Source organism: Silurus aristotelis (assembly GCF_946808225.1).
Source record: "Silurus aristotelis genome assembly, chromosome: 4".
NCBI classification, from domain to species: Eukaryota; Metazoa; Chordata; class Actinopteri; order Siluriformes; family Siluridae; genus Silurus; species Silurus aristotelis.
Genome location: NC_139577.1, coordinates 12,463,986 through 12,491,248, shown reverse-complemented (window position 1 = coordinate 12,491,248; position 27,263 = coordinate 12,463,986). Strand labels below are relative to the sequence as shown.

The following is a 27,263-nucleotide window of genomic DNA, read 5'->3' as shown; positions in this document are numbered from 1 at the left end:
GTGCAAAATGTGTCTGTTTTCATTATGCAGGCCATTAGCAAGCGAATTAATATTCATGAACACTGAAGGCCTGCTTTATGATTTTTAATGACTATTAGACAGCAACAGGGAAAATGCTGAACTGTTACCAGACGGGATGATAATATCACTCAACATGTAGAGAATAAAAGTAATAAGTTCCTGAAAATAATTAAAAAAAACTTTTTGCAAAATTTTGATTGAGTGCCATAAGAAGCGGTTCTTGGGAGTGGACCTAAGACTTTTGGGCCCCATGGTGCAACTCTGATCAAATGACAAAACAGGAACAAAAGAGGAAACTGTTGGATGGATCCAAAGGCCAACTTGAAAAGCAATTGAAAGTGTGTGTCCACTTCAAAGGAATTGCAAGTGTGTGTCCACCGGCTTTAGCCAATAAAATCAGGACACATGCGAGGCTCTTTTTCTGCATGCACACCATGTCCTCAAGTTTACCCCTCTGGCCCGTCAATGCAAGCATCACCTAGCAACAAGCAAAGGGTGCCTGGCAACAGCCTCCGCCATGCCCCCTCGGGTTCTCTCTGCGAGTTGGTGAAAGACAATGCGTATTAATCACATCGTCATTCACCTTAAAATTCTTCGTTTGTCAACAGAGATGCAATAAAGCGTTTCGTAACTCTCTAAAAGTTATGCATGCGCACACACACACACACACACACACACACACACACACACACACACACACACACACACACACACACACACACTTCACTCTCGCCTATCTGTTTTTGTAGAATGACCACCAATGGGTTTCAATCCGTACAGTGAAGCTTATTAACTGCTTACGATGCAGACTTATTCCTCAAGTCTGGAGAGGTTTAAAATGCAATGCATCTGTCCATTTCTATGCCACTGCGACACAGTCCTGATACAGCAGGTTTATTAAAACAAACACATTCACTCTTAGTTCATATTCAGAATTTAACAAAACATTGCAGGTTTCATCATTGACATTAGCAATTAAACAACAATGGTGGTGACAACGGAGTTCCCACAAAGCTTCTGTACTATAAAACTCCCCTTTTCAGGTTTATTTGCACTATGACTGAAATTAGACAGCATGCCTGTGAAGGACACACAATGGTGAAGGGCGGCCCTGTTATGTAGATCCACATGCTCCAGGTATTCGATAGCCTGTTTGATAAGTCAACAGCTGCTTGTTTAGAAAAAGAGTGAAAAGTCACTAAGGACAGTCGTGTCTCAGGAGTTTAACTTACAGGTGTGTGAAGGTCATTGGAAGGCTCAGATCATTTTAAAGCCATTTGAGAAAGAGAGAGGAGAGAGAGAGAGAGAGAGAGAGAGAGAGAGAGAGAGAGAGAGAGAGAGAGAGAGAGAGAGAGAGAGAGAGAGAAAGAAAGAAAGCAAAAAAGAAAGAAAGCAAGAAAGAAAGAAAGCAAGAAAGAAAGAAAGAAAGAAAGAAAGAAAGAAAGAAAGAAAGAAAGAAAGAAAGAAAGAAAGAAAGAAAGAAAGAAAGAAAGAAAGAAAGTATGTGCATGGTCCGGTGGGTCAGACAAACTGCGGATGACATAATGAAGATACAAGCACAACAGCAAACCAACTCTTTTATCTTACCATCTGGCATAGAGATATTTGGGACACACTGTATGCTGAAGGCTAGATACACACACTGTTCATATAAAATATGTGTGGACAGAGAGAGAGAGAGAGAGAGAGAGAGAGAGAGAGAGAGAGAGAGAGAGAGAGAGAGAGAGAGAGAGAGAGAGAGAGAGAGAGAGAGAGAGAGAGAGAGAGAGAAAACAAAAGAAAAACAAATACAGTATGTAGAAAAAATGAGAAGTGATGTACACTACATTGGATTAGGCCAAACATGTGTGCTGCATCCCATACAGATTAACTATGTTTTATTGCACAATAAATCAATATGGAAACTGATAACTGATTTGGTTCTGTGCCAAAACAGATCAGGATAACTTGTTACCACACAACAGCAAAACCCCATATAATATTAAACCACTTTAGATAATAAAAAAATCATGTTCTGAATCTATACCCTAGGTATATGCTCTCTATATCTCCATAACCGATTATAAATAAATCCATAAATGCGATTCGCATTTCGGTGCATAGCCCACAATATGCTACATTAAGGATTACATTAAAGCAGTTACCGATACGATAATTCCCCCATTGCGATGCAGTGCGATCCGATTCCGATTCAACACAATGCGATTCAATTCAATACGATGCAATGGAAAAAAATATGATGCTCTGCAATTCAATATGTACAGAATTTTATTTCTTTGGTTCAGACAGACAGCAAATCATAAAAAACTAAAGAATAAAAATGAAATAAAACCAGATTGCAGCTCTACCTTTGCCATGTTTATCTACTGTATATTCTATGTGACTCTCAGGACATGCCTCGGTCTCCGTAGTGTGACGTGTTAAATATACCTAGCAGCAGTGGTGCTGAGAGAATGCGCTTGAGAAACAGTTTATTAATCAACATATCAAATATTGGTCAAAAATTATTAGTCACATTCTAAGTAATAAAAGTATAGCACATCTATTAATAATTATATACAAATTATTATTTTTATTTTTTTTTACCGATGCAAACGTTCAAAACTATGCTTCACAATACAAATGCCAACTTGGATCCGATGCACATGTTTTTAAATCTAAGCATTTAAATTATAGCACATTTATTAATAACTATATACAAATAAATTGATTTTTTTTATCGATGCAAACGTTAAAAACAATGCTTCACAATACAAATGCCAACTTTTATCTGATGCACGTTTTTTAAATCGAAGCATCACATCGTTAACTTTTATGCTGATGCAAATTGGTGAATCTTACCATCCCTACTATACACACAAACCACTGCTACTGTTCAGCACTGCTGTGTTTGTTCGCTGAGATTACACCCACTCCCTCAGTGTGATACCAGGTAATCCATTATATCTCTGAGTCGATGACATTTCCATGTTTGTTGATGTCTTTATTGCTAGCTTGTGGGATTACTGGGCTCTTAAAAACAGCCTCACTAGACCTTTACAGAATATTTGTACATATACATATAGGAAATACAACCGAATTAGCTTTATTTCTGAAGCAAATAATAGTATATTGTAATCAAACAGTTGTTGTGCTATTTATTGCTGCATAAATCAAACTTGACATAAGTCCACACTGCGGATGAGACAGCCGAGAGTAGGCTATGATTCTAATGGTCATCTGGTGAACACAGAAAATTTGTTTACAATTTTAGAACAAGAGAATGCATGTTGAATGTAGCATAAGTGTCTAGTCAGCTTGTTATATGTTGAATACATGATTTTTTTACACTTCAACTGAGTTCTCCCATGGCTATCATACAAATTAAAGTCTAGAAATAAAATAAGATAACACAAGGACACAATTGCACATAAGTGGGAAAAAACTGAGGACTTTATTAGGAACATTAATACTGGGACTTTTGCATTCTAAACAGTCTCTGTTCTACATGACATGGATTCCACAAGAAGGAATAGATTAAATATGGTCCTCTGAGATTTTAGTCGATGTTGATATAATTACATCTTGCGGTTTATGGTTAGGTTCATGGATCATGCTGGTGGCACCAAATTCTGGGGCCACCATCTATCTGCCCCAGCAAAAATCCAGACTTATCATACCAGGCTAAAATTCTAGACGTTTTGGTAAGTTTTGTATAGAAGTGTAACCTGACATAAGTGGAACCTGACATGATTTTCTGTTGTTGAAGTCCAACCACCTCAACGTACATGTTGTGCATTCTGAGATGCTTTTCAGATCACCACAATTGTACAGAGTGGTTATCTGAGTTACTGTAGCCATTCTGACAATTGGAGTGAGTTTCTAATAAGGTGTAAAACTTCGAAATGTTAGAAAAGTATAAAAATTAAGACAATGTTTTATGTAAATGTGAAGTCTATTTGACGACTATAACACAACTAACCCGTTACAGTAACAATTAACAAACTTACTAGTCTTTTTTGGTGAGCCTATATCCACTCAGATTATGGTTCTTAGCTGACAGGGTCTTGAATTCAGCTGTAGTAGCCTATTTGCCCAAATGGCTTGACATATTGAGCATTCTGAGATTCATTTCTGCTCACCGCTGCTGTAAAGCATGTCAGCTCAGTGTCAGTCAGTCAGCTCGAACTGGTCTGGCTAGTCTCATCTGACCGCTCTCATCAGAAAGCAGCCAGAGAACTGTCATTCACTCGATGGTTTTTTTTGTTGTTTGTCTGTTTTTTTTTTTACACCTCTCTGTATAAAGACTATAAAATCCAAGGAGATTTCACAGTTACAGACACAGTGATCTGTTTAATTTTTTTTACCTATTCTGATCTATGAGCACTACCCAAAACTTTAACCTGAAGCATATTTTAAATTGTTATGGAAGAAAATGTATACAAGAAAAAGCGTAGAATGTATAAATAATGCATAAATGCAAACAGATGCAGAATAATACATTACAGTTTCCTTTGAAGGCTCATATTTACACTAATCATCATTTTCATCATAGTATAGCGCAGGGTTGCTCAAGCTTTTTTCTGCGAGGGTCACATAATTTGTCCTTTCTTTAATGGGGAGCTGCGTTAGTAACAAAAAAATACCGTATTTTATAAGCCGCTACTTTGTTCTCACGCTTTGAACCCCGCGGCTTAAACAATGAAGCGGCTAATTTATAAATTTTTCCTGGGTTTTTCCCGGTTTCACAAGCTACAATCCAAAAAACTGAGCGACATAACATTAGACCAATTAAATTTCCGAACGGAAACGAAAAAACGCACTTCACCTGTGTTCTGATCTGCACGGCATTGGGAGAACTGCCACTGGTGGTGATTTTTTAAACGCACAACGATGCCAAAAGATAAACTCTCGAGAGAAATAGTTGTAAAAGGAAGGAGGAAGACAGTGAACAATGACTTTTTTGGTAGGCTACTGTTTAGATACAAGCCGTTGTAACGAGTTGAGTCTGGGTGAAGGGAGAGCTCGCTAACTTCAGTTGCAAGAGAAATCATATAAGCGCAGACAGGTTTCCAAAACTCGTGCTTTTTTATTTTTTTTTGGCAACAGTGTTACAGGTTAGTCAAAGAAACTTAGAAATGAGCATCAGAAAATAATAAGAACATATTCCTCGGTCTTGCACACATGCAGTAATACCGGAAAAAATGCAGCGGCAGCTATTCCCAAAATGCCGCTCTGCTCTTAAAGGAGCCACAACATATTTTACCCGTTACACCGTGTAACAGACACTATCTTTCGTCAAAGCCTGTGTAAAGTTCATTAGTTTCAGTGTAGACTTATAGACAGGTGCGGCTTATTTATGTTCAAAATAAAAATCTTTGTATAATTCAGTGGGTGCGGCTTATATTTGCGCTTAATAGTCCGGAAATTATGGTACATGGGCTGGAGTGAATACCAGTATTGCTGGGGAGATTTTATAATGATTTTAAATGTATTTATTATGTCTCCTAATGATGGAATAATTAATTATTTAGTTTGGCACCATACAGAGAAACAAGGATTTCTTTTCAATAGAGGTATAGCCTATTAAATGAGTATTATTACTATCATAATGACGTTTTTTTTATATATTCATTGCTATTGAATTCCAAACATTTACTTACCTATGCATCTGCATATGGTTGGTGGGTGAATCTAAGCTATGTTAGCTAGGCTATGTTATTACCTTTTTACTGATACTGATAACTAGGTTGGAATGCACTTACAGATAAACGATTAATCAACCAAATTTTTTAAATGGATATATAAGTAATAAATAAATTATAGCGCTCACCGTGCAGCGCACAGACGCTCGTGCAAGAACAAATAAACAGTGGAGTCAGTGATTCGCCTCTAGAGGTCGCTCTCATAATTATAGACCAGAAGACAGACTGGACAACAGAAAAACTTTCGGTATTGATTTTTGCCGATTGGCGATAGTTCCGGCAATCATTGATTCAAGTATAATATATGTATGTATGTATATATATATATATATATATATATATATATATATATATATATATATATATATATATATATATATATATATATATATACAAATATTTGTTATATTAATATCCATTGTTCAGAAGGCTGTTCGATATGTGGGGGCGGGCCGTATTTTGGGGACCCCTGGTATTGCATGTCTTTCTGCCTGAACACCATGCAGACATGCAGTCTCTGTTTGGCAGCCGATCAGCTGATCACTGCAGGCCTGCCAAAACACACAAATGTGTGTGTGTGTGTGTGTGTGTGTGTGTGTGTGTGTGTGTGTGTGTGTGTGTGTGTGTGTGTGTGTGTGTGTGTGTGTGTGTGTGTGTGTGTGTGTGTGTGTGTGTGTGTGTATGTGTGTGTGTGTGTGTGTGTGTGTGTGTGTGTGTGTTTGACATGACTCTTGCTGAACACAGACACACAGTGTATGCTATGGTGGTGTTCATTCTCATGTGTAGTTTGATTCACACAGTGAGACTCTAATGATTAATAGGTTTCAAAGCCACTTCAAAATTATGAAGACAAGATATCAAGATACACTTCATATTCACACACGCACACGCACACGCGCACGCACACACACACACACACACACACACACACACACACATAGGCCTTCCTGCACACATGTACTTTATAAACACACTTGAAAGAAAAAAGCCTTAGTCAGTGTTACCCTGGGGCTGGCAGGCACGAACTGCTGTACATAAACACAGGTGATGAGTGTGTGTGTGATTATGAAAGTGCAAGTTAATGAGCAACACTATAAGGGATTAATACAAGGAGGACGTACAGTTTGTTCTAATGTAAATAGAATAAAAGAGAATAAAAAAAGGCAGCATAAAATATTTACATTTACAGTTTGATAAAGAACGAACGTGTTGGACATTATTGTGCAGATTCTGCTACTTTTTGCGTAGCTTAAATAAATGCAGCATGCTCATAAATGGATTTTACTCCTTACGTGATTTTACTCTGAACTTGGAGTGCTCCTAAAATTTTTTTCTCTATAAGTATAATAAATGGATACTTGGTACCAGCGCCAAAATGCAATAAAATGAAATGCAATGGACCAGGAACAGCAGCCTCAGTGCCAGCCAAGTGGATCATGATAAAGGCACTACACAAAAATGATTGCCAAATCTCTCACCTGAATGAAAGCCTGGAACACATACAAATATATACAGTGCAATCTGAGAGTTTTCAGACCCTCTTCACTTTTTTCAATGCTGTTATGTTGTAAGCTGACATTACAATCATTTAAATGTATTATTTAAATGATTATTAAATTATTTAAAAAAAAAATTTCTTTCTCATTAATCTATACTTAATACTCTATAATAACAAAGTGAAAAGTAAATTCTAAAAATGTCTGTAAATATTTCTTACAGCTGCGAGCCCCTTGAGATTACTCCTCAGGCAGTTCTTTTCAAAGGAGCTCTTAGAGGTGCCGTTGCCAAGCTCGAGATCAACTAGCCGGCCGATCAGCAGAAGGCTCTTCCGCCTAGTAAGTTTGACTTAACCTCCGCTTCCAAACTTCATCCGCGACAGGGCTTGCCTTTTCTTCCCAGACCTGCACACCGAGGTGTCCAGGCTCTGGTCATGGAACAGAAAGTGGACACTTTCTTGAGGCAGGTGGCCATCCAGGTGGTCTCTCCATCAGACAGAGAGTCCGGGTTCTACAGCCGGTAATTCATAGTTCCCAAAAAAAAAAACGGTGGGTTGCGTCCTATTCTGGTTCTGTGTCAGCTGAACCGCTCATTTTGAGACACAGGTTCAAGAACCTGAAGCAGGTAGTGTCCAGAGACTGAGGACTGGTTTGTGACCATAGTTCTGAGGAATGCATACTTATATGTATTTATCCCTCCAGCTCACAGGAAGTTCCTAGGGTTTGCTGTCAGGGCCGAAGCCAATATCAGGTCCTTCCGTTTGGTCTTTCACTCTCACCCTGCACCTTCACAAAGTGTGTGGATGCGGCACTGGCCCCGCTGAGGCTTCGAGGCATCCACAGTAAAAATTACCTCAAGATTGGTTGATATTGGCTCAATCAGAGCAGCTAGTGGTCTGGCATTATGATAACGTCCTTGCCCCCCATGAAGGCTGAATGCCAAAAAGAGTGTGCTTTCTCCATCACAGAGAACCACCTATCTAGGCGTAGTATGGGATTCGACCCGTATGCGGCACATTTGTCCCCTGCTCGCCTTGAGTCCATCTTCGTGGCCGCCAAGAGAGTGAGGGAAGGCCAGTCACTCACTGCAAAGCAGTTTCAGAGACTGCTGGGTCTGATGGCAGCAGCGTCCAATGTGGCCTCCTTCACATGAAACCCCTTTAGTGGTGGCTCAAACCCAGGGGTTTTCTCGGAGGGGCAATCCACTCCGTACAATCAAGGTCATGCCGTAAGCCCCGCGTGTGGAAAGATTCCAGGTTCTGACTCAGGGCCCCATAATGGGAGTTCCTGGGCGTCACATAATGCTCACAACAGACGCGTCCCTCACAGCGTCAGAAACAGTCATGAGTGGCCATTCTGCCCAAGATCTCTGGGGGAGCAACCATCGGACGTGGCACATCAATTGCCGAGAGTTGCTGACCGTGCTTCAAGCTCTGAGCCATTTCCTCCCAGACCTAAGATGCCACAATGTGTTGGTCCGTATGGACAACACTTTGTTGGTTTCCTTTATCAACCACCAGGGGGGTCTGCGATCTCGTTGGCACGTCAGATTCTCCTGTGGGCCCAAGAGAATTTGCTCTCCTTGAAGGTAGCGTATATCCCAGGCCACTTAAACAAAAAAGCAGACGCCCTCTGTTTACTCCACGCTTGGCAAGTGCCTTCCTCTACCCTAGATCAGGGTATATTCCTAAGGTACCCTTTGGTAGTCCCACAACCTGCTATGCTCCATGCATTCTCACCTCCTTCCTTTCAGGCCTTAGACCAGGAGAAGCTTAACCGAGTGTGTGTCCACAGAACAGAACTGTGGATGAAGTTAGAGCAGCTGTTGTCTGCTATGGCCCTCTGTGGAGAGGCTTCCCTGTGAATAAGCAGATGCTTAGCAAATGGATTGTGGATTCTATTTCTTTTTCTTATGATTCCTTTGGTCTCCCTGCTACTTTCAGGGTCAGAGCGCAACTCGAAGTGTGGCTGCCTCTAAAACCTTGTCCTCTGGGTTTCCCTTCAGGGCATTTGCAATTCTGTGGGCTGGTCCACCCTGCTGACCTTTGTCAGGTCCTATAGCCCAAACATCAGTGCCACTCCTGGCCCCTCTGTCCTTTGCCCTAGCACTGCCAGTTCACACTAGTCAGTCTGGCTTGATTGGACTCTCGTTCCCAAGGTTTTTCTGAAGCAGCTTGAGTTCCTGAAGGGGAATGTCTCCAGGTTACGTATGTAACCATGGTTTCCTAAGGGATCGAGATGCTGCATCTCTATGCCACACTGCTAGCATCCCTGCAGCGCTTCCTTCCCTTTTCAGAAGCTAGCGCTGGTTAACTCCATGTGCTTTTATGCTTCTTGGTTGTGTTGTTACCCTGTCACCAAAGTTCCAGAAGGACAACCATCACTGCAGCCCTTTACCAATCGAGCTTTTCTGGCAGAATGGCTAGATGGAAATCGAACTCTGGCCTGATTAAACCAAGATTTAAACCAAGATTTAACTGTTTGGCCTCAATTCTAAAAGTTATGTCTGCAGGAAATCAGGCACCACTCATTGTCTGTCCAAAACCGTCCCAAAAGGAAAACATAGTGGCAGCATCATGCTGTGGGTGTTTTTTTTTCGGCAGCAGGAAAGCTAAATGGAGCAAAGTACAGAATTATCAACTGAAATCACACAGTCGAGAAAACACAGGAGTGGCTTATTGACAACCCTGTGGAAATTCTAGAGTGGCCCACCAGACCCCTGACTTGAACCCTATTGAACATGTGGCTGTCCACCAATGCTTTCTATCCATAGGATTTCCCATGAACAATGAAAAATTCCCCAGTCCAGGGGTGCAAAGCTTGTTGCGTCATACATAAAAAGACTTGAGGTTGTAATTGCTGCTGAAGGTGCTTCAACTAAGTCCTGAGTAAAGAATCTGAATACTTACAGTATCTCCCCACATACAGTACACCCCTCACATTTCAGCAACCATTTTAGTAGATCTTCTCAAGGGAGAATACTATATAAAAGAAAGTTCCTGGATTTATTTTAGTCAATCTGCAGCTTGTATAGCAGTTCAGATCTACTGTTTTCTAAAAAATAACTTAACATACAGCCATTATTGTCTGATTAGATGGTGACAAATCTGAGTACTAAAAAAAGAATAACAGCTGTATGTCATATAACTATGCAAAACCACACGTCCTATTTATCATGTTCATGTTTTTGTCTGCTTAACAGGACCATACAAATTTGTGTATCTTGTATAAGAGCAGTTAAAATTTGGTGCTTTGAGTTCAATTCTCTCAAATTGACCAGTCGATGATTAACATGGAACCTCATTGCAAAGGATTTAAGAATTTGAATTGTTACTCTCCACAAAGATGGCTGAAGCTATAAGAAGATCAGTAACACCCTGAAACTGAGTTACAGTACAGTGGCCAGGGTCATACAGAGGTTTTTCAAGACGGTTTTCATTTGGAACAGGCCTCTCAATAGTCGATTAGTTGAGTTCTTGTGCTTTGTGGAAGATGCAGAAACTGGCTTTAAATAACAGATACCAAGAAAATTGTGTCTTGCCTACAGTCAAGCAAGCATGGTGGTGCTAGCATCATGGTCTGGGGCTGCATGAGTGCTGCTGCTACTGGTGAGCTGTGGTTCATTGAGGGAAACATGAATTCCAACATGTACTGTGACATTTTGAAGCAGAACATGATGCTCCCCCTTTTTTCTACATAATAACGACCCAGACTCACCGCCAAGATGACAACTGCCTTGCTAAGGGAGCTGAAGCTGACAAAGCGGCCAAGTATGTCTCCAGACGTGAACCTTATTGAGCACCTGTGGGGCATTCTTAAGCGTAAAGTGGAGAAGCACCATGTGTCTAACATCCAGCAGCTCAGTGATGTCATTATAGAGGAGTGGAAGAGGATCCCAGCAACAACCTGCTCTGGTGAATTTCATGCCCAGGAGGATTAAGACAGTGCTTGAAAATGATTGTTCTCACGCAAAATATTAACACTTTGGACACAGTTTTGACATGTTCATTTAGGGTTGCCATTTATTTTGACAATAATGGCTGTATGTTGAGTTATTTTTAGAGGGCAGAAATCCATACTGCTATACAAGCTGCACATTAACTACTCTAAAGTACTGTAAATCCATTTTTGATTTCTATAGTATTGTCCCTTAAGAACATACAAACGGAAATGTGAATGGTGTACTCACTTTTGTAAGATACTGTATGTACATATTTTAATATTAAATTTTTTTTAATTATTTTTATTTAAAAATGTACAGACATTTCTAGAATTCTGTTTTCACTTTGTTATTATGGGGTACTGAGTGTATGTGATTGATAATAAAAAAAAATCTATTAGGAAAATTGCAGTATCAGGCTGAAATGAAGTATACAGCTTTCGACTTCATTAGCATCGCATGCTCATATATAACACTGGCATCAACACTACTAACATTTGTTAAATTCTTAATTACAACTAAACAAGCATGATATTTAATGTCAAGAACAATGTAAAACGTTTTCATCTGGATGATTTGATTAAGGATGACATTCGGAGGTGTCATGACGATGCTGAGGTCGCCTGGGTGGGCATCATGTGAAGCATGAAACACAACATGTCAAGGTTGTGGCCAGCTGTTCTTACAAGACCACAGTGCATAAGCATCATGGCACTGGTGTCAACAGCTGCACTGAAATAAACAGCTCCCTTCATGGTTAGATTTGAGACAAAAAAAAATATCACACAGATAAAAAAATTTCATGCATCGACATCTGTTTTGCAGCTTGACCCATTGTGCATATTATTCATGCACCAGCTTAGTGCTTTGACTGCTTATAATATCCTATTAAGCCTGACAGCTATCATATTCCAATGGCATTTGCTAATTTATCTCAAGCTTTCTTTTGTATTTATATTTGTGTGGCTTTTCTTCTGTCATTTGTCATGACATGGCAATATTGTCCATTTTTTAAAAAAGTAGAAGCTCTTACCAATGGCGGCATGAGGATCGGAACAATCAGCTGTAGTTGGTAAAGTACCTGTTTAACATGCCATAGGCTGCACAATTTTGGAAAAATGTCATGATATAATAAATGGTATCATGAGTCCACTTTATGGAGAGATACCTGGAAGAGCTGACAGCATGGGGATGTGTGTGGGGAAAGTGCAGGTTGCCAGTTGAAGGCGCACCAATTCGCGAGTGTGCACGGGCTACGCATTGGCATAAAGGAAAGATGTGCGTTAGGAAAGGAAAGCGGCGGGGCAAAAATTAATCTTCTCTTTCTTCCAACCCAGAATCAGTAAAATCTGTTACAGATTTGTCATATTGCCATGTGATGTAGCAACTTTAATTTAGCAAATCGAGCAAATCTTTAAAATGAGCAAATCAAGCAAATCTCTCTGCTCAGTCTTGGTGAGCTAAAAGCTGAAATATCGGCATATAAAAGAGGTAGCGTTTTTTTGGCTACCAGTTTAGTGTCAATCTGCTCGCCATCCATCTTCACCTGGTCTCCGCGCTGCACGCCGGAAATTCAAGTGACCACACACGCCACATGTGCACTGCCTAAACTGAGACTATCTGGTCTTTTTTTTGTTTTGTTAGCAGCACGGAAAATATGCAAACTGTTCTCAGTAAGTATGGTATGTTTCCACACAGGCATTTATTTATTTCATTAAATCGCAACGTTCGCCATCATTAATTCTTTTGTCTTTCTTTTGTCATCTTTGCCATACTGAGGCATTACAGTATTTCTGTACACTGTTATCTTTGCATGATACATTTCACTCATACCGGTAGTGTGATTCTGTAGCTTTCGAAGTTTGAGCAGACGCTTTGCTTATCTTGTCTCAGTATGTGATCTATGCTCTCTGCAGGAAATCCATTTTCACCCCTTCCACGGTTCTCTTTGAAACCAACAGCAGAGTTTAGGGGAGAGCAGATCCTGTGGCACGAGGACTCAGCTGCAGCTCGTGCTCTAGCACGAATACAGACACGCATACACTATACAGCTCCATATGGTTTTCAGAAAGATAGAATGAGAGAAAGTGAAAGAGTGAGTTATAGAAGCATGCTCAAGTCTGATGATGACTCAGTCACATTCAGTTAACATAAACCCTTTGAAATGAAGCATCTATTCAACATGAATTAAATTGTAAGCTGACGTGTCTTGAAAATCACTTTTATTAAGAACTAGCTTGCGATAACGGTTTACGGTTCTAGTCCCATCCTCTGCTTTTGCTGTGCTCTAATTATCTGCTGCAAGCGACATCGCGTCATCTAAAGAAAAAGAAAAAATATTTATATGTATTCAGAGTCATTGTAACCTTCAGGTTGAAAGCTTCATAATGTATGCGAGTATCTATTCGGTGACTTGTTTGATAGACTTCGTTGTTCTGTTGTGTCTCCAACTTGTCACAGGCATATCTCTCATCATCCACACGCGTGTGTGTGTGTGTGTGTGTGTTTGTGTGTGTGTGTGTGTGTGTGTGTGTGTGTGTGGTGTGTTGATGCTGAGCAGAACTGATTCGAGGCAGGCAGCCAGCAGCCCTGTAGCCCAGACATTGCCTCTAAATGCTTTTGCACAAAATAAAGTTCATTTTGAAACAGGCACGATATACCTCTTTACCCTTGACTACTTTTACTGCGCCATTTGTGTCTTGCACAGATGGCATAATAAATTTAAAAGTCCATGCCCTTTTTGCTCGTTTTAAAGAGCTTGGCAGGCAATACAAATGCCCCAATTTCATTGAGTGTATTTACATTTAAGGCATTTGGCACCCTTATGCAGAGCAGCATACATGAATGAATCAAAACATACTCGTGTAAATGTTTCATATCTTTTTTTTATGACATGTATATAGTATAAACCTGCTGCTGCATGAACAGACTTTTGATTAGTGTTGAAACCAAATAACAAATCATAATTGGCCGTAGGATCTTGTTTGAAAGTTGTGGGCCTGCTGTTTATAGCATGACTAACATCAGCCTTGAATGAATACAAATCCAAAACATTTGCTGAAAAATGGTTTATCGTTTTACTGCTGAATTGTGGATTTACAGTTTTCCATTAAGCCACATATTTCAACACCAAATAATTTCTAAATGATGAAGCAATATATAAAACATGGAGCGCCACTCCAGATGTAAATGGTTAAATATAAGTTCATTGTGCCTTGGTGTATATTTTACAAGGCTCCAGAAATGAAGGACACTGTTAAGCCTTGTTCATGTATTCTCATTTGTAAGGGTGCAAGAAAATATCGATACGCATAAGTATCGCGATATTTTGCTTGGCGATACAGATTTTCAAAAACACAATATCACTATTTAAAATAATTCTTAAAATTCGTACAAGATTCATGGCAGTTGTTTTGTTTTGAGATTATATTCCAACTTCTAGATAGATAGCGGTCTCCTTATCTTTGAACTTAAACAGTGATGGGAAGTACTAGCATAAGAGCACGCCACTAACATTTCCTGGTTTTACCCTAAAAATGATTATGGGTATAACTTATGCCAAAGTAATAGCGTTATATGTTTTGTTTATGTGCGGTTTTGTTTTTTTAGGTGGGAAAATTTTCAAACGGCATTTAAAAGCTCAGGAAAAATGAGCTTTTGTAGTTGCACTTTGTGGCATTATGTTATTTTAAATCTCATTAATGCAAATGCATCTGATTAAAAAAATATTTTTTTGCTAACGTTTGCCCATTCCTAAAATAAGAAATATCCAAATATATTGCTTTGCTTACAATATCGTAATGTATCGCAACATATCGTATCGCATCCCCTGTATTGTAATACATATTGTATTATCTGATTCTTGCTGATACACAGCCCTACTCATTTTGTGTTTTGATGATGGTGGTTGTAGCGTCGAGAAGCTGCATCTAACATCTAACGCACATATTCCCACATATTTTCAAATGGTATTTCATCACTGATCATACTTATCAAACTATTCATAGACCTATTATATCCTGCGGATGGGAGCAGGAGCATCAAGACCACTACCATTTGAATAGAAATCTTGTATCAAGATATAAAGGAGGTCCGTTACAGTTACTCTGGACTGCAGTGATCCTTTGCTGTAAGAGAATCCGCCAATCACACAAAAATATGTAATTACAGTAGCAACTGTCAGTAGAATAGAAGAGATACATTAATTTGTCACATCTACTTTATAGCACAGTGAAATTCTTTCTTTAAATATCCCAGCAATGTTGAGAAGCTGTGGTCAGAGCACAGACTCAGACAGCACCCTTGGAGCAATGAGGGTTAATACCCTTACTCAAGGGTCCAAAAGCAACAGCTTGACATTATTGGGGGTTTGAACCCCCAACCTCCCAATCATTAACCCAGAGACTTAACCACTGAGCTACCACTTAACTCTCAAGGGATCTGTCAAGTGTAAGGACCAGATTATCTTTGACCAGTTCAATTTCAATTTACTTCATTTTAATTTGTATTGCACTTTTAACAATGTACATTGTTTTAAAGCAGCTTTACAGAGAGGTTATAAAAGAATGTATAAGTAGCAAGTGGCAAATTGTGGTGGCTAGACGACAGGTTCAAAGCATTGCCAGGGGTCCCAGGGCTGCAGTGGTAAGCAATTTTCAATAGTGGTCCAAGAAAGGACCATCAGTAAACCAGGGACAGCATCATAGAAATGTATGCTGGTTCACCACCGAAACCACCTACAGTGGGAATGGTAGCATGAGAACCTTACCATGGAGCAGTGGAAGAAGGAAGCCTGATCTGATAAACAATGTTATAATTTAAGTCCAATGGAAATCCAAGTACGTGCGTTTCACTTGCCTGGTGAAGAGATGCCACCAGGATACACTAGGAAGGCAGCCCAGTGTAGGCAACGAATATGCTTTAAAACTATTTTTCACATTAGTCTACTCTCTGACAGCGATTTAGTGTTAGGTTTAAAAAATATTAAAACATTACAAAGATTATAGCAATACAAGAATAAAGTCATCATATTTTGGAAAAAATGTGTGCCGGTGTTCAACTCCTTCAGGGTCGATTACTTTGATCATAATCTCTTGAGTCTCTTGAGGAAAAAAAGCATATCCTCTTTCAAAAGCACACAGATGTAACCATTGATATCCTTGGAGTCGACCACTGGCCGCCATTCTAGACTGCACAACAGAGGTATTTTCCTGAATGTCGGTCTGATTTTTTTTCTTCTGAATAAATTCCGTTCCCTACATAGCCACTGCAGTGTCCGTTTACTAATTTTTAACTCTGTTCTGATGCACCAAAAGACAAAGTATTTCCTCATCGCTAAATCCTAACCTAAAGTATGATTTAACCAAATTCTTCACATTCATTTGGTGAACAATTCTGTGATCTCGTATTGCTGTGACTATATTCTCTGTAATTTAGACTTTATTCTCAAAATATTTCGACTTTATTCTTGTATTGCTACAACTTTTATTTCGTAATCATAGATTTTTAATTTTATTTTAACGTGGCACTAAAATACTGTTGTACCAAAACTCATAATGAGAAAGCAAAAAAATAAGTTTTGTTATTTAAAATTATTTTTACATGTCAAATTTTATTAAACAGTGAATTTGACAAACTTGAAGCTCAACCATCAATTCCACACATGGCAGAATAAAAAAATACAAAAGAAAATATCTATGCAGGCTTTTATGTGTTTTGCAGAGAAGATTCCATGTGGTCATGCTGCTGTAAAGCACAGATCTGTAGCGTGTTAGAGACATAGCTGACCTTTTCCAAGTTTCTTCACTCTCCACACATGTTCTCTGGAGCTCGACCAGAGGTAAGTTCTTGGTCACCTCTATTATTCAGGCCCTCTCCCCCAAATGTATAGTTTTGCCAGGCAGCCAGCTCTAAAAAAGAGTCCTGGATATTCTTCTATTTAGGTATTTTGGAGGACAGCTGTGCTCTTGGGAACTTACAATGCAGCAAAAAAGGTCTTGTGTTGAGGATCTGTGCCTGTCCTGTCTGTGAGTTTCTTTCAGCACATGGATTGAGTTTTGTTCTGATATGCATTTTTAGCTCTTTGACCTTATATAGGTAGGTGTGTACCTTTACAAATTATGTTTAGGTGGACTCTAATGAAATTGTAGAAACATCTAAAAAATGGAAGGTACCTGAGTTAAATTTTAAGTTCCATAGCAATGGGTCTGATTACTATTGTCAGTGTGATATTTAATTTTTAATTTCTTTTTGAATACAAAAAAGAAGCTGTCACAAATCACTTTTTTTGCGGTTTGTCATTATAGGGTATAGAGGCTACTTTAGGCCTTTAGGCTAATGCATGTTGTACTTTACTTCACCTATGCATTATTACTGTATAGCAACCAAGTAAAGTGCAAAACGTGGACACCCCATGGACCCCCATGTCATTCACACTTGGAGAAAGTATAAATTAATCGGCAAAAGTAATATTCAGATGTTTGAATGCATACATAATGCATTTAAATCCCATGTCTTTAAAGAAATTCAAAGGATATATAAAATTGTCAGCTATAATACACACAAACAGACATATCTTCTAGCAATTTAGTATGACAGCTTTTCACCATCGTCTTTCTCTAGCCCCTCCTCTTGTTCTTTCTTCTTTAGGAAATTACGTTGTGAAATGCTAAATGCTCAGTCATCTGCTCCCTGCAATGTCAAAGTAGCATGTTGCAATGACAGGCACTTAGCTGTGCACTGTAGCAAGACCTGCCACAAAGTCTCCGACACTTCGAAAGAAGGTTTTTTACGCTGCCGGGCCGTACACTCCTACGCCACGTCTTAAAGGTGCTCCATTACCAGGAACATCTGAGATTAGTCAAAGCAAGCTCACCTGAGTCATTTCAAAGCACAGCCACTAAAAGCAAGCCAAAACTCAGTGCACACATTGTCTCAGCCATGCTGGGCTTAATCAGTGCATTACTCAAAATACATGCAGCTAAATTTGGGTGATGTCAAGATGACATTATGCAAATTTAGTGATCATCTTGAATCTTTCTGATAAGGAAATAAGTGCAATAATTCCAACGGGGAGAAAAATCTATTTCCGGCACTTCGATAACGCATCAAAATTTCCCTCTTTCAGGGACTTTACTTAATTAAATTGCTCAATAATTCAATATAGATGAAAGTGTCATAATACTTAAATACTGCACAAGTTACATAAATGTTCCTTTTGACAAGAAAATCACTATTTTCCTCGTAAAAGCAAACGTCTCCCTGGCCTTGCAGCGTACACCAGGGATGTGCAGCTCCATAACTAATGGCGATGCGATTTACATCTTGATGCATAGAGATATTAAAGATACATATGAAGAAAATACCAAATGCAATTTGATACAATTCACCCCTATTATGATGCAGTACGATCTGATTTCAATTTGATTTAACACAATGCAATTCAATGCGATACGATAAGATGCAATGGAAAAAATATGATGCTATAAAATTAAATATGGTACAGATAGTTCACTTTTATTTCTTTGTTTCAGGCAGACAGCAAAGCCAAGTCAAGTCAAGTCAAGTCAAGTCAAGTTTATTTATATAGCGCTTTTCACAACAGACATTGTCTCAAAGCAGCAAGGTGCAGTGTATATATGTAAGTGTATATACAGTATGTAGGGATGTGTATATAATGTAAGATAAGATATACATATATATATATATATATATATATATATATATATATATATATATATATATATATATATATATATACAGTATATGTGTGTGTATGTGTGTGTGTGTGTGTGTGTGTGTGTGTGTGTGTGTGTGTGTGTATGTGTGTGTGTGTGTGTGTGTGTGTGTGTGTGTGTATGATTGTATTCTTTATGCAAATGCACCATTTGTATCAATCAAAGTCTGAAACAACACTAATGCTGCAGGGGGCCAGTTTTTTTACTCACACATTAGTTTCATAAGTGTGTCATTGGTACAACAAGATAGCTTAAACACTAAATGAGCGACATACCTGAATAACTGTAAAGAATTCCAGGTTGAGGGTCTGCTACACATTTTACAACAGAACAAGACATAGATTTTTTTTTAGAAAAAGTTTGCCAAAACTGTAAAACTGCAAGTTTTAAATCAAATTTACTGGGCTGGAATTACAGAAAGACCTACATATCCATGTTGGCAGGTATTTGCATTTTCATTAAACCTGGGTGTCATTTCAGCCCACTTAATCAAAAACAGCCATCAGAAACATTTTGGTTTCATTTTGAAACCCCCATTAAACTCACATATATGGTAATTTATTCAAACAGATTAGGTTCCAAAGTATAAACTTTTATACTGAAACCACAGTCAGCATGCTTGTTATCTCATCAATATCTCACTCAGCACAATTGTCTAGCTGCATTGCCTTATAGATAACACTGCAACTTCTACTTTGGATCTCTCATTAATGACATTGAATGTGCAAAAAAAAAAAAAACAAAAAAAAACAAAAAACGAGAAGCTCTAGCCCTGTAGACCTACCAGCAACATCTGTCTATTATTCTTTATATACAAAAAAACACAGCAAACAACTAGCAAAGTATAAAAAGAAGAACATGCATAGTTTATGAAGGAGCCAATATTTATTATCACTGGAGTAAAATTGTAGTTTATAATGGTTAAGTAAAAATAGACTTTCAACAGATGTGACATGGGTCTCTATATATATTACATTTAAAGAACATTCTGAAATGAAATTAGCCTTTTTTGTGAGTCGACTGTAACTGGGCGAAGAATAATATAAGCATCTGAGAGACCAGCATGTGATGTTTTCTCCAGTGGGAGAGAAGAGCTTGAACTGAGCTGTCTCTGATCCCCATCCAGAAGTACTATGGGCTGATAGGAAATGGCCTCAAGGAGCTGACTTGGGAGAGTTGGGAATGGCTTATTTAGCTAGAATTAGACCACACCCAGTCTGGCTTAAACAAACATGTTTTTCGGGACTGAAACACTGAAGCTGCTCTGCTCCCAGTCTTGACTCCTTCCTTATCATTTATCAAAGACTGTCCCAGATCGAATGCGTTCAAATGGCTTTTTTTTTTTATATAAGCAAGTATCTTCAAAACAAAAACCAGAGACATTCCGTTCAAGTCTGAGTCACTCCGATTGGAAATAATGGTTGCAAAGCAATGTGGTTTATATCCTCATGCAATCATTATTGATGAGAGGATTACCTTACCTTCACTGGACGATCCAGATAAATCTATGATGACGTACACCTTTCCCTCTGGCTCCAAATCAATCTGTAAGACGGATTAAAAAAAAGCATGAACATTTGAATTAAAAAGCACATCTACAAGATATATAGTGCCTTAAAACAATTTTAAATGCAAATCTCTTTTAAAAAAAGAGCTACAGATAACTTCATTTTTGACATAACACAATAACATCCAACTACCTGCAAAACCAGGTTACATCATAAATCCCTGTTTTTCACATAACTATAATTCAAAAAGACTGGATTTACCCCCCCTTTTTACATCTGTCTATGCTGTTCTCATGCAACATCTGACTCTGGCCCTAAAGAGAGGTTATACTAGGGGATACCAGGAGTGTATTTTATCAGGGGATATTCTGCCTGTACAGCCTTGCCTTCAAATAAAGTTTAGAAGAACCTGCAGTAGACCATGCACCAACACACAGACACAAAGGGACTTTAATTCATAAAAATCATACTGGTGTATAGAACATGATATATGATATACTTTTGGTAAACTGCCACAGTGTTAGTAATATATACCATTAATACTATTTAGTAGTGGTGAAGCCATTCTGATTGCACATCATCCAATTCTTTTTTTTAAATACAAGCATTTACTGTTTTATTTGTGCAAAAAAATATGACGATCCCACTTTAAAGACAGTGACAATGTAAACTTAATGACTAGTGAGTTCAATGAACATTTTATAAGGTTACTGTAACTTGGATTAGTTGGGCAACATATAGTAGCATAAAAATCTTACAGTGTATGTTTATCACTGCAAAGTTCAGTAAGGGAAGGGGGTGTATGGCAAATTCTAAAAAAAATACGTAGCTAAATTACCGTATTTTCCGGACTATATGCCGCTACTTTTTTCCGAGACTTTGTCGGAAAAAATGCGGCGGCAGGCGATTCCCAAAATGCCGCTCTGCTCTTGAAGGAGCCACAACATATTTCACCCGTTACACCGTGTAACAGACACTGTCTTTCGTTAAACCCTGTGTAAGGTAGACACATGCGGCTTATAGACAGGTGCAGCTTATTTATGTTCAAAATAAAAATGTTTGTAAAATTCAGTGGGTGCGGCTTATATTTGGGTGCGCTTAATAGTCCGGAAATTACGGTAGATCAAATTACCACCTTCAGATGTTCCAACAAAACAAGAAAATTTTGGAAATCTAAAACCTATGGATGCTCTGATCCCACATTATGACATAATCATAGCAATACCAATATAAGTTCTCCTATTACTAGCCAATACCTGATACTGACACTAACACTTCTACATCATATATATATATATATAATTGATTGATTTATAGTTTAAAATTGTACTCATTGTTCAGTCACTGTAAGCCCCTAATTCATGTCCCTGCATGTTCTTTTGACTGTCTGTGCGGAAAGTGTCTCGTCACTTATTCAGCACATACAAATGGGTGTGAGACGGAGACAAATTCATGAGGGAAATTGTCCTTTGGTAGAAACAGAAAGCACTCAGAATGCTCCAGCTCTGCATCTGTGTGTCCTGCTTTATGAAAGTCACCTCTTTTCCATTTTTACACTAACACTGATATGTCAGATGGCAAAGCAGCAACATTATCTATATTGCAAATTAATATATCAAGAAGCAAAGTAAAATAAAATAAAAAAACATTGAAACATTATATCCTTTAGGACAATAAACATGCATTATAAGCCATCAATTGACTTTAATAAATTATTTAAAGTAAGGTAGGTAAGTGTGTGACACACACATACACGCACATGCACACACACTGAAAAACACTGCATCACACAAAAACATGCAAAATTTTTTTGTTGTTTTTTTACTGGGGGTCCCAGCTGCAGTAGGGGTCTGGTGTGTGTCATCTCTCACACATACACACACTGTACAGGAGACTGTACACACTGTCATAGGGGAGATAAAACATTGTGTGCTCACTGTTCCCAGAAAAGGGTGTCCTGACTTTATAGCACTGTTCACTTGCCAACTATGAACTTCACAACCATATATCACATTTTGCCTCCTGGATATTTCGTCCTGTTTCTTTTTCCTTTTTTTTTTCCCCCCAGATATACTCTAAATATTGCAACTGTATGTGGCTGTCATTTACCTCCCTTAATAAACTTATACACTGAGACCCTCACAAAGCAGACACACATTTTATCATGACCACTGGCTCCATTAGAAAGATGAGATTTTTCTCCTTAAGCACATGGGGACATAAGAGTCGAGTAGGGTTAAACCGAAAGCAGCTGAATTAAATTATGTTCAGCAATTCAATTTGCCTTTGCTTGTGTATGTCATCGCACAAATTTAAACGCTGTTATTCGAGAGGCTTTGACCGAAATATTTTGAACGTGATGACATATTTCTTCTGCAAAAATTTATCATTTGACTGTGCTGATGTTTTTACCAGTATTCTTTACTGTAGAACACCATTCAGTTACAGTACCATGTTTGTGTTTGTCTTTTACCTGCTCCATTACGGTTAAATTATTTATCCGATGCGTTCCACAATGTACGTCCTTAAATACACTGTATCTCTCGTGTCCTTTGTGTGACTGACAGCTCTCTGGAAAGCACGCTTTGAATTCCTTAGACCACCGCAGTCTGTTTTTTTAGACACAAAGAATATTTTATGGTCTGTTGTATGCCCGGTTTAAACATTTAAGAATTACTTCTTGTTGCAACGACATGTGAATCTGTGTTCATTCCGTACTCGTGCTTTTTTTTTTTTTTTTTTTTTTTATAAGACATGGGAACAAAGATTCAAATGGAATGTTTCAGGAAAGAAGCCAAAAACACGGTTCATGTTTCCAAGATTACAAATGCTTATCAACGACATTTCAATAAACCCTACACATCTATGCTATTGTCTATTCTCTTTCAGCACCTTTCCCATTTTCTCAAACAATTTGATTTTAATAAACAAGTGACTAAGTAAAAAGGGCCTCATGTCAGCTATTTGAAAGAGATTTTGTGCTTACTGTCAGTAATCTGGCAGCATAACAGTACAGTCCTAACAGTACACAATGAATGGACGTTAGTATACATCCAGTGATAAATAGCCGCTCACTGTTCTTTTTTTCAGTTATTAGGAACACCTGTACAATTGCACATACCTCTTAACAGCCAATCATGTGGTAAAAAATGCAATGTGAAAAAAGTTACATGAAGTTACTAGGCAACAAAAGAACTTTGAGGATTGATTTGGACTGTAATTAATATTAACAATGGCTCAGGAGCACAGGTTGCATGAACAGTTTTGTATTTAATCACCCATCACTGCACACCTTAACAATTATGGAACTGAAAAGAATGGACATTCAGTGGAGGATTAGTTCCCTTCTGAGTCTGGTTCCTCTCAAGGGTTGTACTTTATGCCATCTCAGGGAGTTCCCTGATTGTAAGGACAAACTTACAATGATAAGGAATACATTTTTTTCTATAACTTTATAACCGCTTTATCTCTGTAAAGCTGCTTTGAGACAATGTATATTGTTAAAAGTGCCCTACAAATAAAAATTCAATGAATTGAATAAAATTTTATTGCAATTTAGAGGCAAATTGAATCTCTTTGACAATGACCCTCAAGCATACAGCTATAATTTCTTAGGAAAGCCTTGCATGGTCGAGACCTGACTCAAATCATATTATAAAATTGAGTTCATTATTGAGACTTGACTTAGTTGATTGAGGACCATATTTTCTTTACTAATCTTGTTATTTTTGTACATTTATTTGTTTATGCTTTTAAAAAAATACATCCATTTTGATCATATTTATCAATGCAATGTCCAAAAACATATGATTTACATATTGTGTCCAACAACATGTGGTGTACACAAAGGTGACTATTTATTTCCCCTATCAGTACATATTTATTTGACAGTATATTATACATGCTTATGAGCACAGCGGTGACACTGACATGGTACTGGTATACTTTTAGTGTGTTACGGTGGTACACTAGCCACATTTACATACAGTCTAATACTTCGTTAATAATCTGTCTGATCGAATCGAATAATACAAGTTTCTAAAAACTGGAATAGTCTAAATAGACTGGAGACTTGGACCAGGTACATTCCGCGCATGCTATTTTCAGTCACAGGGCACACCTGCATCAAAAATGTGCTATAAAAACATCATTTTACAGATTGGATCTATATATAAAAACTGTGAAACATTTTCAAGCAGAAATAAAATGTGAATTGTTCTTCAGTATTTAATATTTACCAGACATTCAAAAATATTGGCTTTAAAAATTATATTTCGTAAAACCTGTTATTTCTTGTGCAGCTCTTATTGTGCAGTGCAATTAAAAAGCTGAAGGCACTGAACGAACTTACATTTCTTGTTGTTATGGTAACAACTACACCATACCTCAATCCACAAATAACTTTAGATTACATATAACCTGCCTAAAAATGAAGATCATTTGGAAATCTTCAGGAGAAAGAATTAGCATATACATTCATATTGTATTATAATTTTTTGTGTCATAGCGGTTGCATGTAATTACACTAATAACACACACACTTCCATGGCAAACGGTAGCTACAACACAGTGATGCCATAATATGTAGGAGCATTTTCAGTGTATGTCCTAATAACTAGGCAGGGGACTTAGTTAAAGTACAGCTCATGTCCCAATGGAAACTGGCCACAAAAAGCTTTGAATGAACTGCAATGCGTTTTCACCTCACAGAAATTCTTTAGTGTCTGTCCACATACTTCTTTTTCTACAGGGTTCTACAAAGCACATATAAGATTAGATTAGATTCAACTTTATTGTCATTGTGCAGAATACAAATACAAAGCCAGTAAAATGCTGTTAGCATCTAACCAAAAGTGCAAATAGCATATATAGACTTCACGTGCAAATGAACTTGAGCAACATCTGATTCTCAATCCATAGGGTTTAATATGATGTTGGCCCTTTGCAGCTATAACAACTTCAACTCTTCTGGGAAGGCTTTCCACAAGGTTTAGGAGTGTGTTCATGGGAATTTTTGACCATTCTTTTAGAAGCGCATTTGTGAAGTCAGACAGTGATGTTGGATGAGAAAGCCTGGATTGCAGTCTCTGCTCTAATTCATCCCAAAGCTGTTCTATCGGGTTGAGGTCAGGACTCTGTGCAAGCCAGTCAAGTTCTTCCACACCAAACTCACTCATCCATGTCTTTATGGACCTTGATTTGTGCAATGGTGCGCAGTTGGAACAGGACCGAGCCGTCCCCAAACAGTTCCCACAAAGTAGAAAGCATGAAATTGTTCAAAATGTCTTGGTATGCTGAAGCATTAAGAGTTCCTTTCACTGGGACTAAGGGGCCGAGCCCAACTCCTGAAAATCAACACCACATCCCCTCCACCAATCCCCTCCACCAAACGTTACACTTTTTACAGTGAAGTCAGACAAGTACTGTTCTCCAGGCAACCGCCAAACCCAGACTCGTCCATCGGACTGCCAAACAGTGAAGCGTGATTCGTCACTCCATAGAACACGTCAATACTTTTGCCAATATAGTCTGTGTGTGTGTGTGTGTGTGTGTGTGTGTGTGTGTGTGTGTGTGTGTGTGTGTGTGTGTGTGTGTGTGTGTGTGTGTATATATAAAACAGGTGTAATGGTACGCGAGGGAGTAAATGAATGAAAGAATGAAAGAATGAAGATATTTCTTAAAGTATTCTGAAAAAAGTAGAACAATTAGTAGAGCATACCTTTAGAAAATTAAATATAAAGGTAAAACACACACACACACACACACACACACACACACACACACACACACACACAAACATGAGCATGATTTGAAGGTGATATGGCGTGCTTAATAGGAGCTAAAATTTTATTGTATTCAATCTATTTAATTTGTTCCAATTAAATAAATATATATATATATATATATATATATATATATATATATATATATATATATATATATATATAATATAATTAAAAAAGTGTAATGCGTTAATTAGATTTATTCTATTTTCTTTTTACTTTGCAAAAAAGTTTATAACATTATTGTACACATGTGAGAGAGCAGTGCATTATTTTGCACACAAGTACATCCTCCCAAATGTTACCGCCACCAGCGGCCTCTTTCTCTAGAAATGTTGCATTCTTTGTTTAACCCTGAACCACAATAAGTTAAGAACACTGCTTTAGACAATGCAAAAAAATGTGCAACATTAAGTACATAATTAGGCACGTAAGTATATACACTTGCACAAAGATTACACATATAGTATCATTATTATAATGATTAATGTCATATAGAAAGATATACTGCAATCTCAGCGTTGCATGATAGTTCAAGTGTCTGAATATATGAGTGATCCGTTACAAAGTTTGTGTAATGCATCCTGTGTGAACATGTGTAGAGTGTGTGGTTACTGTGTGCTTCTAACCAAACACCCACACATATCCTCTTTCTCACATACTCTCTCTCTCTCTCTTTTACTTTTCCACCCTAACCATTCACCATTCATGTGTATGCCCCCACTCCTATTCCTCTATATTCCTCTCAGACACACATCCTCCCTCCATTTCCTCCTTTAATCTAGTTTTGATGGAGCAGCCGTTATGGCTTCATTAGCCGGTACAAACTCTGCCTAATATTGACTATTATTTCAGCTTCCTGCCCCTTAGCTTTTCCAATCGATAGCTTGCTCTAGAGCTACGCTGGAGCACACAGAAGAAACCTGGAGCCGCTGCGGAATCCAATGCTTATTATATGCAGGAAAAGGATGCACAGCTGTGCATTTGAAATCGTACCCAGCTTCAGGTTAAAGAGAAATATAAAACAACAGCGCATTGTATGATAATCTTTTAAGATGATTAAGCCTATTGTTAAAACATGCAGTTTTATTTAAT

General features: G+C 38.1%; 1 protein-coding gene across 10 annotated transcripts in view; it reads right to left on the bottom strand.

The window, feature by feature from the left end:
* prkceb (protein kinase C, epsilon b) overlaps window positions 1–27,263 on the bottom strand; it is a 99,357-nt gene that overhangs the window by 56,035 nt on the left and 16,059 nt on the right. For 8 of the 10 annotated variants that reach the window (XR_014533270.1, XR_014533271.1, XR_014533272.1 and 5 more), the window contains one exon: window positions 20,359–20,422. Coding sequence is in view for 6 of the 10 variants with exons in the window: in XM_083539939.1 (XP_083396065.1) it covers window positions 20,359–20,422 (64 nt within the window). In the remaining 4 variants the exon portion in view is untranslated. Of the gene's footprint in view, window positions 1–19,152; window positions 19,189–20,358; window positions 20,423–27,263 lie in introns of all 10 variants that reach the window. The other 2 variants (XM_083539936.1, XM_083539937.1) reach the window with 1 other exon arrangement.